The 16,674-nt window shown below is 37.2% G+C and overlaps 1 protein-coding gene and 1 long non-coding RNA gene across 2 annotated transcripts; one reads left to right on the top strand and one right to left on the bottom strand.

Moving 5' to 3' along the window:
- The first annotated feature begins 3,487 nt into the window (after nucleotides 1–3,487).
- LOC130945987 (uncharacterized) lies at nucleotides 3,488–5,031 on the top strand. Its single transcript, XM_057874669.1, has 2 exons — nucleotides 3,488–3,910; nucleotides 4,510–5,031. The coding sequence occupies exons 1-2, from the start codon at nucleotides 3,488–3,490 to the stop codon at nucleotides 5,029–5,031; spliced, it is 945 nt and encodes a 314-aa protein (XP_057730652.1).
- Nucleotides 5,032–13,125: 8,094 nt separating this feature from the next.
- On the bottom strand, nucleotides 13,126–13,479 carry LOC130944466 (uncharacterized). The gene is made up of 3 exons (XR_009072049.1): nucleotides 13,427–13,479; nucleotides 13,258–13,323; nucleotides 13,126–13,173 (listed from the first exon to the last, which is right to left on the bottom strand). It is a non-coding gene; the product is annotated as an uncharacterized LOC130944466 (long non-coding RNA).
- Nucleotides 13,480–16,674: the final 3,195 nt, after the last annotated feature.

The raw sequence follows: 16,674 nt of genomic DNA, 5'->3' as shown, positions 1-16,674 counted from the left end.
TATAATTATGTAAAAAATCTAATTATTTTAATTTATTTATAAGGTATATTTTAATTAAATTAAAGACAATGCTTACTAAATGTATTCTCTCTCATGATTTTAATATTGAGGAAGTATAGAGAGTCAATGGAGTAACTATACAATATGTACAATGGGAATTTAGAAATGTTCGATTCAGTAGGATATTAGATGTTTATTATCTCTGGTATCTGGATGGTTATTCTAGATAGTATGAGTGTATTGTGTTTGAGAAATTAGTAGTATATTACTTTGGATGTTCATTTTTTAACTCATATTGAGCCAAATAAATAGTTCATTGTACACATTATACAAATATTCTATTGATTTCCTAGCGAGATTCTTTAATATTTATATTAAATGCATTGTTTGTGATGGGATTAGTATTAGGCCTATAACCTAATTAGAGAATTATAGTATAAATAGGAGTATGATGTAATAATATAAAATATCTATGATGTAATAGAAATTCTATTTTTTTTCTTTAATTCTAATTTTAGAAATTCCTCTTCTATTATTTTTTGATTATCTCTAATTCTCTCTATTCTTGATACAAATTAGTATCAAATGATGTTTCATTGAAAACTCTCTTATGTTTGATGGTGATGGAGATGGTTGCCATTGGCTTATTCTCACATGATAGTTTTGGGATGCTAAAAAAACAACTGAATAGCAAAGATTTTTGGAGATTGATAAATTTTTCAAAAGTAAGGCTCTAACATGATTCAGATTATAGAAGAAATATAATCTAAATGTGGATAGATCAGTATTTGACATAGTATTTATGCATCATTATATAATTTGATCTATAGCATAATTAGAGATTTATACTATAAATAGAAGCATGATGTAATAATAATATAAAATATCTATAATGTAATAAGAATTTTATTTTTTTTTTTTTGTCCTAAATCTAAGAATTTCTCTTCTATTCTCTCTTATTATCTCTAATTCTCTCTATTCTTGATACAAATTCGTATCAGTTTATATATAATTTGTTAGTCACATTTAATTTTAACTATTTAAATTAATCTAATAGCTATAAATATATTTTTATATTCTTATATAATAAAGAGTTTGTTAAATAATAAAAAAATATTATTTTAATTTTAATAATTTTTTTTATAATACCATAGCCACCATAAATACTATAATAGAAATATATTAAAATGACTTATATATATTATTGTTAATATTAATTAATTTTTTACCTTATACGATTATGCAAAGAAATGTAAAAAACTAAAAATACAGGAGCAAAGTAAATTTTGGCGATTCACTAAAATTAAGTAATATTAATTTCCTTGAGTTTATATCTATAGGACATTTTAATGTTATAGTTTATAAAATGTAAAATTATTAACTTTAAGAGTAAATAACCATTTGTACCTACGAAAGATATAAACGCTGACAAATATAACCATAGAAGTAAGAAACTCACCTTGTAACCACGGAAGATGACATCCGTGTGCCAGAAATACCCTGACCTTGGTTACGCACCTGGTCCGTTAATATCCGAACCTACGTGGCAAGAAAACCACTCCAAACCTATCTAGGTGTAACCCTTTTTTTATTAAGAAATAGAAAAAAAATCCTTACACCCTCTCTGTGTCCTAACAGAGCTCCATTTTTGTCACCACTCACCACTGCCATTCCAAATCGAAGAAGAAGACCGGAGCACCTCCATTTCGCAATAGAGATATTTCTCCAATTTAATCAAGTCGTTGCTTCACCACCCGCAGGCCACTATTGTCTGCATCTTGCCGTCCACACTACCCGTAGTCCACCATTGTTGTATGCATCTCGTTGTCTACTATCCATAGCCCACCATCGTTACTCCATAGAGAACAGAGGTATGTGATTACCAGCTTTTTCATCTTAGAATGTTTTCAAAATTTTTGGGTTAGGGTTAGATTTTCAATTGCTATGTTGTTGTCTGTAATTACATGGGATGGTACCTTATATCTATACTGTATTGGTCGCAGGGATGGCCACTGTGCATATTACTCTGTGTATTAATCATAGGGGGAAATTTGAGCGAGGTCCATGTGGGAAGCTTGGGTATGTTGGTGGGGAAGTAACAGAGATTGAGAGGGTTAATGTGGATACTCTCAATGGATTTTTCATAAATGATTTGCTAAGGGACATTGGATATACATCTATTACTGATTTTTATTGGCTAGAACCTGGTAAGGAGCTTGATAATGGGTTGAAATTGTTAAGGGTTGATATGGACATAGTTAAGTTATATGAGGCTGCTGTGAAGAATGGTAACAGAATTTACTTATACACATAGCACCCTGTAAATGATCCTGTTATTGTTGAAGAGAATATTACTCCATCAAAGGTGAGATTAAAGACTTGTGCTAAGAGAAATCCAACTCCAAAGAAGACTCCAAGAAGAAGACTTATGGATGGTGAGGTCCAGAATAGGAAAGAGGTCCATGAAGCAAGCAACCAGATTGAGGTTGAGTCCCAAAAGGAGGATGTTGTTAATGTGGCCCGACAAATATCTCCAGCAAAACAGATGTCTCAGCCTCCCACAACACCAGTGCAACCAGATGAGGCACCTTCCAATCAATCACAGCCTTCACAAAACCCCATTGAAGAAGAGCAGCAACCGATACATACTGCTGGTTCAACATCTCCAAGTGCAGTTTTTGTCTCATTATCTAGTGAGAACGGGACCCAAGTAGCTGAACAAGTAACCCAATACATTCCACAACCATATAGAAACCTACTTTCACAATCAAACCCTGAATCAGACCCAGTCCCACCATCTGATACTAACAGTACTCCTCAGAACAATCAGACCAACACAGATGAGCAAGTTGAGGAAAGACCTAAGGTGAGCAAGAGAAGATCAGCAAAAAGGCCTCCCCCAACTGGACAATCCTTCATACCCAATCCTGATCCTGACAAGCCTCCATCCATCTAGGTGCCTGTTGAGTCAGAAGAATTTTCGGATGAAAATGCTGGATACCATTGTTATGAATCTGAAGAATTGAGAAGCATAGCAAGTGATGAAGATGCTGATCAGCCTCCAGTCTTTCCTCAAAGCAATGTTGATGCTCCTGTTAGCCAAGTCCGGTTGGAGTTGGGGATGGAGTTTGAAACTCTCAGCCATTTTAGGAAGGCAGTTCGAAAGTTTAACATCAACCTTGGAAGGAGCATATTCTTTTCTCGATGTGACTCAACTAGAAGCAAAGCAATTTGCTATGATGAGGAATGCCCGTGACAAATATATTGTGCTAAGAGATCATTTTCCTTGAGTTATCAGGTCAAGACGTTTGTCAATGAACACACTTGTAGCAGAGATAACCATTGTAAGTCAGTTAACGAAAAATGGGTTGTAGATGAATTAGAAGAGAGAATAAGAGTCCAACCAAATCTGACAGTAAGGGAGGCTGACCAATTTTTCAGAAATGAGTATGATGTGCTGATTAATGAAAGAAAAATCTATAGAGCGATGGACAAAGCAAAGGAGAGGATAGAGGGTTCTGAGATTGCTCAATATGCTAGGCTCCGTGATTACGCAAATGAGATACTGAAGACTAACCCGGGGTCCACAGTGAGGATACACACTAATCCACAACCTGATTCAAACCCTCTGTTTTTTAGAATATATGTATGTTTTGAAGCTTGTAAAAAGGGATTTCTTAGAGGATGCAGACCATTTATAGGATTAGATGGGACTTTTCTCAGAGGGTACTTTGGGGGTCAGCTACTTACTGCCATAGGTCAAGATGCAAATAACCACATATACCCTATTGCCTATGCCATTGTTGAGTCTGAGAACAAAGCCAGTTGGAAGTGGTTTTTAGAGATACTAGAAGAGGACATTGGAGATTTCAGAGCAAATGAATTTAACTTCATGTCAGATATGCAAAAGGTACCTAATACGTTTAAGAATTTAGTAAGTTACAATATTCTTCATATATTCTGTTAGTGATTAATGATGAGTGAATTGTTAGTGATTATTTGGAGTTGGAATACCTGTTAGGGATTAATGAATTTTTGTGTTTGAATCCTGTATTATTCATCTGTATTGTTATTCAACCTCTTACAAGTTCTACATATTATTGTATCAATTGAAAAAGAAGCAAAAATACTAAATATGATTTTATAAATTTAAATGATTGTCTCTATCTGAGGAGTACATGAGAGTACACAATGATACGTACTCTTGAAAACTCTTAAAAATTGAAATAAAATGATATGTTAAAATTATTATTTATTTAATTATGTGTGACATAATATTGAGTTGAGTTGTATTGCTCTTGAATTACTTGAATATGTATTAATCATCTGTGTTGTTATTTAACTAGTATTTCTGGTTTAATTGTTATATATGCTTGTGTTGTTAGGGATTAATACCTGCCATATTATCCAGGAGTCAACCACAGATTTTGTGCCATGCATATATGGCAAAATTATAGAAAAAAGTGGAATGACTTACAAATGAAAATGTGTATGTGGGCATGTGCCAAGGCGACTACTACCCAAGATTTTGATGCTGCCATGGAAAGGCTTAAGAAAATCAACGTTCGAGCTTGGGAATATCTAGACAAGATCAAACCCAAGCAATGGAGTATGGCTCATTTCAGTGAATACCCAAAGGTGGACAACTACACGAATAATAATTGCGAGGGATTTAATAGTAAGGTTAAGAAGATGAGAGGAAAATCCATCATCACCATGCTTGAAGAAGTTAGATGCTATGTCATGAGAATTATAGCACGAAATAAGAAAGCACTAATTGGATACAACGGAAGATTAACCCCTACACAACAGAGCAGACTTGAAAGGGAGAAAAGAGAAAGCAATAAATGGAGACCTCTGCCAACTGGAGACAATGCTGGAAATGTGTATGAAGTACAATGTTTACCGGTAAAAGTTAGTGTGGATTTGGGCAAGGGAACATGCAGCTGTAGAGTGTGGCAACTAACTGGCCTACCATGCAGGCATGTATGTGCTGCCCTAGCTTATCAGAACAGAAGACCTGAGGAGTAGTTTGCCCATAACTGGCTAACGATGGGCGCATACAATGCAACCTATCAATATTCAATGCTTCCAGTTCCAAGCCAAGAGTTTTGGGAGAAACTAGATACGTTGCCTATTCTGCCACCTCGCTATAAGAAACCCATTGGGAGACCTTCCCTTAAGAGAGACAAGAGAAATGATGGTCCTGCTGAGATCCCCGACCCTCATAGAACGAAAAGAAAATATGGAACTATTGTCTGCAAATACTGTCTGCAGGTATCTTCTTTAATCATTGTGTAATTTACATTATAACAATTTTCTATTTTATGTGCATGTAACTATATTGTCTATAATTAAAATGATGTTACTACAATTTTCTATTTCGATTGTAGCCGGGTCACAACAAGAGAAGTTGCAAAAAGAGGAAAGAAGCAATGGCTAGTGGGAGTGGTGCACCTCAGGAGCATGTAAATGCGGGGGATGAAGATCCTGATGTTTTGGCAGAAATGTATTGGGAGAAAACTTTGAAAGCTGCAGATGCTGAGGCAGCAGCAGCAGGCACTAATGAGGGAAGTGGTTTAGCAGTCCCACAAGCTGCAGTTGTAAGTGCCATTTCATTTTATTTGTCATTAACTATGTAACATTAAGCAATCACTAATCTATTGCTTCTTGTATCAACTCTAGGAAACTCAACCAAATCTCCCACCAAACCCTACAATAATAAAAAAGCCTGCTAAAAGGAGAAGTGTTAAGAGACCTTCTCCAACTGTTCCACCATCTACCAGACCTCCCTCTACTAACCCTCCCACAACTAACTCAAAAACAACACCAATGGTTACACCTCAAACAATGAAAGGTGCTAGTGCCGGAACAACCACACGTTTTATGCAGTTTATGCCTACACCTGGTGCAACTGTTAGAGGCAGAGAAACAATGGTCAGAGGTAGAGGAACTTCTAGTGGACCCAGTAATGTTGTTTCAAGCGGGAGCAGCAACTCAACTCCAAAATCATAGTTATTTAGTTGATGAAAATCAATTATTTTGATGTACTTCTTCAATCTTGTTTTAATCTGAATTAGACTTTTAGGCTTGTTTTTTTGGTATGTTTCATGTGATCAAGAGAGATGACAGACTCTTCTGTTTCATTCTGTTGTTATGATGTTCTGAGCACAGTCTATAGACTCTTTAATTTTATTTTGGTAATATGAGGTACTTTTTAACAAATACTACACTCTTGTGTTTCTCTATGAATCCACAATGTATCACAAGCTGAAGTTTGTTTTAACCTTTAAAGATAGTGTTATAGAATTATAAACTTGTGTTGCAGTTTTGTACCACAAGAATTAATACATGATAAATGAACATTTTAGACAGCATCTCATTAATTTTACAGGACCTGTTTAGTCAAATAAAGCAAATACACATGATTATCTATGCCATCTAATTAATCATTCATGACTACTCCTATCAAATATAACAAACTGAATTGGTTCAAACTAGTTTGTCATTCTTAACAACAAACAATGTTCATAAACAACAATCTCCAGATTATATTAATCCTATATTTTCATCACTAAATACAAATTACAAGTTAAACAAAACACAGCCACCACTGCTATAGTTACAAGCAACACTCTACTTGTTCTAACTTTGCCCCTGAGTTTTTTCATTTTCCTTGCAATCATGGAGAAGCTTTCTTGATTCTCCCTTTCAACTGCAGTGATTGTCAACCCATCTTCACATATTGTATAACAATGCTCTGTATTTCTTTTAGCTAATGATCTTGCAAGACCTTCCCAACCTTCTTCGATCTCATCCACCCACATAAAGTATTTGCAGTCTCTTGTCTGGAAAATCAAAATATCCATACCCATCCAACTGTCAACGAAAATACAAAAAAATGGAACCTTCACAAAAAAAAAGAAAAAAAAAAGATGCTAAGCCATTACCTTCCAGAGAGGACATCGAATGAACCATCTATTTGGGTTTGTTACCGTGCCAGATTCCATTAACGCAACCTCCAGTCCACAAAAGCATCTCCCATCAAGCTTCTTTTCCTTCTTCTTCCTCGAACTCGTAGTATTGCTGCAACTTACATTACTTATAGTAGGGTTACATTTGCGCAGAGACATGGCCAGGGGTTAGAGGATTTTTCTTTGTCAGTGTTCGTGTTTAAAGAAGAAACGAAAATGAAATGGTTTCAATTTCTGGGTTAGGGTAAATATTGGAGAAGAAAGGAACAAGAAAGGCATGCTAGGGTTTCAATTTTTGTAGAGGTATACGTTGGATTACACGTAGATAGGTTTAGAGTGGTTTTGTTGCCACGTAGGTTCGGATATTAACGGACCAGATGCGTAACCAAGGTCAAGGTATTTCTGACACACGGAGGTCATCTTCCGTGGTTACAAGGTGAGTTTCCTTCTTCAATGGTTACATTTGTCAGCGTTTATATCTTTTGTGGGTACAATTGGTCATTTACTCTTAACTTTAATATTGTCTAAAAGGTTTAAATTTTTTGTAATTGATAATTAATGAAGTAATGTTAAACTAATCTCTACAACCCAAGATAACCGTTTTAAAACCGGAAAAGCTCTGCATACAAGCCATTAGGGCTTGTATGCTTTACAAGTTTATTAAACGATAAATTTAAAATACGCGCTCCTCCACCTTCGTTGATTACACGCGCTATATAATATGCCGCGTATATCTAACTTCCAAATTTAAAATATTTGTTTCCTTCTTCGTTTTCGTTATTTTGAGATTTGGTTGTTCTTCTTCTCGCGCGTCTTCCCTCATTCTTCTCCATCGATCTTTTCCTCTTCTTTTCTCACTGGTATGTTCTTCGTTTACGTTCTCTTTTTCTCTCTCTGCAACTCGAGCTTCGTTTTCTCTCTTGATTTGTTGTTTTCTGAAATTAAAGTTCGAACTCGTTTTGAAGATAATGGATCCTTCAAGCTCAGATTCTGTGCTGAATCCAGGCGATGTGGATTATGAATTTGAATCTAACGAAGTTCCTGAGGTTTGATTTACAGTAATTTGTATAGCATTGTGTAGTTTAAAAATTGCTGAACATTGTTTAATTACCTGGAATTTATAGCAGACGCTCGGGTGTAGATCAATTTCTTCTTTGGGTGTATTTTAGCTATAAGTGTGGGTGTATACACTTTACTGGTTTTTTGTTATTTTTAATTGAGTTGTTGTTGTTCAGGTGTATTATATCAGACATGATTGGGTGTGTTTTAGTTTTTGACATGGTGTATTCTGCAGCCTGTGTATTAACAGTTTATGGCTTTAAATGTCATTCTGTAGTTGAGTTGTTTCGGTTCGGTGTATCACATTAGACATGATTGGGTGTATTTGTATCATATCTATGGGTGTATTCACAGTTCTGACACGGTTTATTGTGCAGCCTCTCTCTGTTGTTGATGACGAGCTTGTTCCGAAGGTCGGAATGACCTTTACGACACTTGAAGATGCCAGAAAATTTTACAGGAACTACGCCAAGGCTGCAGGTTTCTCTACAAGAGTTCGGTGCACAAATAGGAAGGGAAACGAGATTAAGAATCAACTGATTACATGTAGCAGAGAGGGAAAATGGAAATCTAAAATATCTCCAACCGAGAAGACCAATCCGACAGCCGGTTTAAACTGTCCTGCAAGAATTTATATACACACATTGAAGGATGTCGGTGCTTTGATCATTTCAAAGGTTGTGCTGGATCATTCACACCCCTGCTGTCCAGCAAAGCAGAGATGCTCAACAGCACAGGGAACTAAGCATGTCCATTCGTCGTACGATAGAGAATAACGACGAGGCCGGTATCAGACCAAGCAAAACCTACCAATCATTTGTTGCGGCTGCCGGGGGTCACCGCGAGTTAAATTTCATCGAAAAGGACGTGAGGAATTACATTACCAGGGAAGTGCGGAATGTTTCCGAACAAGAAGATGCAAAGGAATTCGGGAAATATTTGTTACGGATGAAAGAGAAGAATCCGAATTTCTTTTTTGAGCTCGAACTCGAGGAGGATCAATCGATTAAGCTGGCCTTTTGGGCCGATGCAAGAAGCAGAGCCGCCTGTGAGTATTTCGGAGACGTCATTTCATTCGACACCACCTACAATACAAACAGGTAACAAACTGTCCCTGTTTATGATGCTAAATTAATTTATTTTTACGAATCCGCAGCAGAGGTGTATATTGGCTGTGTAATTGGGTGTATTTTTAAGCATTTGTTGGGGTGTACCTAATGATTTTGCATTCTGGACCATGGTAATTCATTTCAGGTATAATTTGGTCTGTGGTTCTTTTGTCGGGGTGAATCACCACGGTCAGTCAACACTTCTCGGATGCTCTTTGATGAAGAACGAAGAAATTGATTCATTCAAATGGTTATTTCAATGCTGGCTTCATTGCATGGGAGTAAACGCTCCGAAAGGTTTTCTCACGGATCAGTGCGCATCAATGAAAAGGGCTCTAGAGGCCTGTATGCCAACAACAGTTCACCGGTGGTGTATTTGGCACATCATGAAGAAGATTCCAAGCAAATTAAACGGGTACAAGGGACATGCCGATATCGAACAACAAATGAGCCATGTTGTTTGGAACTCTCACAGTAAAGACTCATTCGATAGGAATTGGAACGATTTTCTGGTGAATTTTGGTCTTGCGGACAACAAGTGGCTTTCAGGTAATGTGTTTTTAAAATCTGCAGCAGAGGTGTAAATTGTACGATCTCTCGGGTGTATTTTACTGTGTGTGTTTGGGTGTATTATGCAGATCTGTACGAAGACCGTCACATATGGGTTCCTATCTATCTGGACCACCACTTCTGGGCAGGGATGAGAAGCACACAAAGGAGCGAGAGCATGCATTCATTTTTTAACAAGTACATCACCCGGAACAGCTCGCTTATTCAGTTCGTCAAACAGTACGATAATTGCCTCGGAAGCAGGGAGCAAGCAGAGAGAGAATCAGATGCTGCAGATTTTCATACGGTCATACCGTGTGCAACCAAATCCTCCATCGAAGCTCAGTTTCAAGATGCGTACACCCACGCAAAGTTTAGGGAAGTCCAAGCCCAATTCAGAGGAAAGGCGAATTGCATCACCAGATTAAAGAATTCCGCTCTAGGCTATTCAGTATACGAAGTCGGAGAACAAGTTTCCAGCTCAATATTCGACAAGTTCGCGGTTACCTACGACTCAGTTGCAGCCGAGGTAAAATGCCAATGCTTATTATTCGAGTCGAGAGGTATACTGTGCCGTCACGCACTAAGCGTGTTAAGCTTCGAACAAGTAAGCCAAGTGCCCCCTAGATACATACTGGAACGATGGAGCAAGAAGGTAAAGAGGCGACACACACACATCAAGAGCAGCCACGACGAGCCACTAATGGAGCCAAGAAGCAAGAGGTTCGACCAACTGGTTTTTCGTTCGCAAAATATTTGCGAATTTGCCTCCGAATCGGAGGAGCTGACTGCAATTCTGCACCGTGCGTACGATAACGTCATGGCCGAGATGGAAGCACTAAAAGCCAAAAGGAAGGGGGCATCTTCTTTATCCCACGAAGACGCCAACTTGGAATCCGTTAACGAGCTTCAAAGCCCGCCAAGGATTCGAACAAGAGGACGTCCAAAAAACAGGCTCGGTTCAAAGCTGGAGAAACAGATTGCAAATGCCACAAAGAAGAAGAAGACGAAAGTTTTAAGCGAGGTAAATGTAATGTTCTTTAGATTTGTGGCGATTGAGTTTATTTTTCTAGTTAATAGTTTAGCTAATGCGTGAGTGTTGTTATATTCAGATAAATCTGTTTGATGCTGCATCAGCGGCGTATTCAAGTTGCAGCCAATATCAGGGACAAGTTATAAATTATCAGTTCAGGGTACCAGCAGCAGCGGATAACTCTTTGGGTGTATAGTTATAAAGAGTATGGGTGTAAAATCACTGTTACCTTTGGGTGTATTTTTGTGAATTGACAATTTACATATAGACACATATATAGATACATATAGAACAAAAGCTGTAAAAATTCACAGGTTATGGGCGTATATTTCAGTTGATGTTTTTTTTTCATATTTTAGTAGATGTAATTCATTCATTTTGAATACAGCATAGACAATTGGGTGTATATTTTATTCAACCTCGGGTGTATTATTAGACTTGCGTTGGGTGTAACAGTTTACAATATGCGTATGCTTTGATTGTTTGCTTTATGTTTTACCACCTGTAATACAGTTTTTGAATATATCACAGACAGTTTATCAGCACAGATAGTTTAACTATGGGAAAAAATATACATGGAATAGAAGTTGTTGATAAATGGCAAACATTTACATCATTTGTTCAATTTACAAACTACCCAGTTTCTATATCAGCAGAATTAATCTGACAAAACGGACTCAATAATACAGAGGATGGCTTCGACAGTCTTATATCACTACTCTCTCTAATTGCCCGATCTCTCTGTGTATTCAACTCACTGAATAGTATCCGGGAAGCATACTCCACTCTATAGTGGTCCACCTCCTCCTACAATTAAAAAGTATGTTATGTTTAAACAGAAATATTAATTCAGTAAAGTAATACAGAGTTATATAGTTCTAAAGACAGTTACCTGTGTCCAATTATCCCATTCATACTTCCCCTTTTTAATGTTTTCCGGCTCTATTAACTCAAGTCACTTCATTACGTAGATAGCACAGTCATAGCTGAAAACGAAGAAAATAAATTACAAATCTCATTTAGGAAAGTTTAATGTTCAGAGTCACAAATTTATACCTTGTTTTTTGGCCTGAAATTTTAACATATGGCGCTTTAATTTCCTTCTCCTTCTCGCCTTTCTCGAGAGGTTTCCCGCCGGCATATGTTATCAATCTGAAAATACATATCCCTTAAATACCAAAACAAATCAGTAATGCACCCGTATGAATGGACAAGACACACCCAACTTAATATGGAATATACACCCAATTGAATATGGAATATACACCCAACTCAACTTTCAAAACAGACGTATCTATTAAAGTAAAGAAGACAGAGGGAACTTACAGTGAATTTATTAATGTCCTTTCTCTCAGGGCTTGGAGCTTTTTTGTGTAGCGGGTCAAGTATTTGACATTTCCGCGTTCTTGTATTTATCAGCCATAACCACCAATGTCCCGAGTGGCAAACAGGAGCAAAAATCTGAAAGATTGCCACATTTCAACAGTCTGTTATTTTATTTGGCATATAAGTAAATAAGCGTACTAACAAATTTACGAAACAAAAACTTACATATGGATGCGAACTTAATTTTTTTCTATCTATGAATGGAATGAAATTGGGGTAGGCTTCCACCCTGAATTCTCTGTTCGTTTTCGGAGATATGAATTCCCCCCTTGGGTGGTCCGAAAGTGCCATGCTCTGCAAGAATTGTAATACAAGAAATGAAAACATGAAAATACACAACTTACACCCAATCTAAGCTAGAAAAATACACCCAAATCAATCCATAAAATACACCCAAAGTTCGTAGAAGTAACACTTACCACAATATCGGGGGGGAGACAGTATATTTGTGCCTGAAACCTCTTTTCCTTTTTCTGGTTTAGGATGAGGCAGATGGCAGATACAATCTAGAAATCAATTTTAAATTAATAAATATTGCAGTTGACTTTGGTGTAAAATCATTAATGTTAGTCTAAAATTACCTGAGATTCTATATCACTGTTTGCCTGGAGGGATGCAAGGTGCGTTCTCATCAAAATGTATTCTCCTTGGCCAGTCAGAGTGCATATCTCCTCAAACTCGTTAGTATGCCCTTTGCATCTTCTTCAGTCTCGTCCCCCAGATGTAGCACTTTTCTTTCATATCATCCGGAATTTGATTTATTTCCCCCGGGGTTTCAAACTTAGCAGAACTGTCTCCCCCAGTCTCCCTCTGAATTTTTGGACTTTCGTCTTTTCCCTTTGACGCACTGCTTGCTATCTTTTGGACCAAACTGTCCAATTGTTCTAGCATAGTTGCAGTTCCTGGAGATTTTTTCCTTTCCGTCTCCTGCGTTGATGCCCCCTCCTGGCTTGAATCTGTCAATCCGAGGCTGAATGATGGCATCCCCGGATCTGTTTTAGGAACATAACTTGCTGTCCGTGCCATCATCAACAGGGCAGCAGCGTCCTCGGCGTCTGGATGACTGCATCATTATGTATAAGAATAAGAGTAAGAATAAGTATATAAGGATGACAAGCAAAGATTGATTCTAGTCTAATTAACTTACATTTTTGTTGGAGCTGGGGGAAGCTTGGGTGTTGTTTCTTGATGTTGTTTGGGGGTTTCAGGAGTGCTGCACAGTTACAAAAAATCGATCATGAAGAGTATACACCCAAACTGTTAGCAAATATACACCCAAACTCTAAACAAATATACACCCAATACTATTTTCTTACGTTTCTCTAGCCCCTTCAATCTGTAGCATAGGGGTTGGTTCGGAATCTGCGTCAATGGTTGTTTGCTGGGATGGCGGCACAAAAAACTGGATCGGGACTCTAAACAAGAATAAAAATGAAAGGTTACAACGTATTTTGAAATAATAAGGTTATAAGGTTGAAATATTCTTGGAACTCACATTGCGCTTCGCGACGGCGTTTGTTCCCTAACAACCATCATATTCGAATCATCTGGAGTCAACCTAAAATACACCCAAAGAAGGTCAACAAATACACCCGAACAATTCAAAAAGAAGACGGGCTTTGTTTTTTGAGAACTTACATAGTTGCAGTTTTTGCTTTTTTTTGCTGCCTTTTTTTTCTTGAATAAAATAATAAAGGGCTTTTTTTTCTAAAAAAATATATACAGAATTAGAAGTAAAGTTATTAGAAGAAAAAAGTAACGGTTATTTGAAAGAGAAATTACATGCTCTGAGACGGCTGGTTTACACTACTCTGTTGTGTGCGTCTTTGAGAGGAAGTATCATCACTTCCCAAGTTGACAGCCGGTAGTCTAAACAGATTTCATGTTATTCAAAAGAAATATACATCCAACTTAGTGAACAAGATACACCCAACTTAATGCACAAAATACACCCATATTGTTTCACAGAATACATCCAAATCACGATAACAAGAATTTATTAAATAATAAAGCTTCTTACGTTTCAGAGGACACATAGCGACCTTCTGTCGATCGCAGGTCAGCCTGGTTGTCCCTGCGAAACAAGATACAATTATTAGCAAACAAAAGACACCAAAATCTCAAATACACAGCACAGCAAGACATACCCCTCTGCAGCAGATTTATGAACGTTTTCCCCTAGCAATTCATCGAGTTTGTCACTCGATATTTCATATGTCTCACTACATTCATAAAATAAGACGTTAATAAAAATAATTACGATGATAGATCGTAGGATAGCTTACGAGGTACTGTACCCGTGAAAGTATTGATCTTCTTCAGGAGGTGAATCCTCCACAACTACTTTTTTCTTTTTTTGTGGTGTTCTGGGTGGAAAAAAAAACAGTACCAATCAGAAATAAAAAATTAATTTTATCACAGAATATTAATGAAAGAAGTGCTTACTCTTTTGGTGTTGTTTTTGTTTTTTTCTTTTTCTTCTCCTTCTTCCCAGGTGATGATTCTTCGCTCCTATAAATCAATAACAGACGCTTCAGTTAATACACGAAACCTTTATAACGAAGCCAAAAAGAAAGGAGTAATAATTTCAGGACATTACTCGTCACTTGGTTCAGATTCAGATTCTGAATCAGAATCTGAGTCCTCTTGCCCCTGCTTTCTTTTTCTTGAGTCCATTCTACAGGCAAACAATCATCATTTAGAACATACTAAAAATACACCCAATTGAATTCACGAGACACACCCAACAACACACCCTGCTTAATAAACTACATACACCCAACGTGGACAAACAAAATACACCCAAACCCAAAAAGAAATTACACCCAAGTATGGTACTTACTTTTTCCCCTTTTTGACGGGGTGTTTAATTCCCGAATCCTTCGAGTCTTCTTGAGCCTCAGACTCAGAGGTAGAAGTGTCACTGTCGGTAGTTTCTGTCTCCGAAGACGATGTTGAGCTCGCCTTCCTTTTTTTTGTTTTTTTTATTTCTTGTTCTTTTTGTTTTTTTTATTTCTTGTTCTTTTTGTTTTTTTTTCTTTTTTTCTCATTTTTTCTTTTGTCTCTGCCAAATTCAGAATCTCCTGAAACATGAGATATTTTAGTTAGCACCATTCGGGTAAATAAAGTACACCAACTTATTATGATTACTCACCAAAATTTCCTCTCTCTCTTCATTCATTCTTTTCACCAACTGCTCCTTAGTCCAGTTGGCAATCCATGGCTTTGGTGGTCTTTCAACCCTGTTCTTCCCTTTGTTTTTTGAAAGGTGAAAGTAGATTATCATCAGGGCGAAGAGGCAGCCATTGATTGCCTTCTTCTTCTTCTCTTGATAGTCTGTTATGCCCCTGATCATGAAGGTCAAAATATGCCCCCCCCCCAGTTTCTCTCCTCTATGCCGTCCATCTTAAAAATCGGGACCAGGTGCACGGGCGATATTTTGTTTATCGTCGTTGGCAAAAGGACGCCATCTGTATGTAGAGGATGAATATCCTCTTGAACATCAGGCGTTCCTCTTCGTTGCCAACGCCGATTTCCATCATTTCATCGGTAAGACTTTTGAGGGTCTTACCCTGGAATCTTCTATAAATTATTTTGTCATCATCAGAAAGTTTCTTATAGTCAACTTTCTCAGGAAATAGATCTCCTACAAAAAGGAAGACAACAAAGCATTCAAGTCGGTTCAAATACACCCAAGCATCAGGTTAATATACACCCAAGCAAAACTTAATATACATCTATAATTTTGAGCTAATTACCTGTTGCATTGATGCCAAGCGCATCACCTATTTTTTTGGGGTTATATGGAAAGAACCATATCCTGTCTTCAGTTTGTTCTCCCCAAGTTTGAAGTTTTTTGCCAGCTCCCTTAAGAGTTGGTGATCCACCCTCAGTGGTGGGATGTGCATCAACCCACCAAATCCAAGATCCCTCACAATTGCCTTCTTCTCCTCAGTCATGTTTCTGAACTTATCATTCAGGAGATGTGTGGCACATTTCAGGTCTTTGGTTTGGTTTCTTGCTGCCATTTTCTCTGAAACTAAAAATACACCCAAAGATATCAGTAATATACACCCATATATATATGACTCAGATACACCCATTGATAACAATTAAGATACACCCATTGATAACAGTAAGATACACCCATATATATGAGTCAGATACAGCCAGATATTCGCAAGATACACCCATTCATAACAGTGAGATACACCCATAGATATTATTCAGATACACCCAAAGATGTCAAGCAAGATACACCCATTGATTACAGTGAGATACACCCATAGTTATTATTCAGATACATCCATATAGATATCAGACAGATATCACTCAACCATGCTTTAATATAAAGCCACATTACAAGGTTAAGCAGTTTACACCCCCGAATCTACGGAATAAACCCCAAAAATCAACAAAAATAGCAAGAAACTTAGAATAACAATGTAGAACGACGTAGAACTTAGAAGAACGACGTATAACTTAGAAGAACGACGTATAACAAAGAAGCAAGAGTAATAGTAAACCCTAGCAGAACGACGTAGAAGAAAAGTAAAATATACAG

Source organism: Arachis stenosperma, chromosome 8 (assembly GCF_014773155.1).
Source record: "Arachis stenosperma cultivar V10309 chromosome 8, arast.V10309.gnm1.PFL2, whole genome shotgun sequence".
In the NCBI taxonomy this organism is placed as follows: domain Eukaryota; kingdom Viridiplantae; phylum Streptophyta; class Magnoliopsida; order Fabales; family Fabaceae; genus Arachis; species Arachis stenosperma.
The sequence above is the reverse complement of the archived record's forward strand: the minus strand, read 5'-3'. Positions and strand labels throughout refer to the sequence as shown.

Excerpts from the sequence above, each read along its gene's own strand:
- LOC130945987 (XM_057874669.1), top strand. The coding sequence starts at position 3,488 with ATGGACAAAGCAAAGGAGAGGATAGAGGGTTCTGAGATTGCTCAATAT. Across the intron at positions 3,911-4,509 it reads TCATGTCAGATATGCAAAAG|GCGACTACTACCCAAGATTT; the intron begins GTACCTAATACG and ends GCATGTGCCAAG.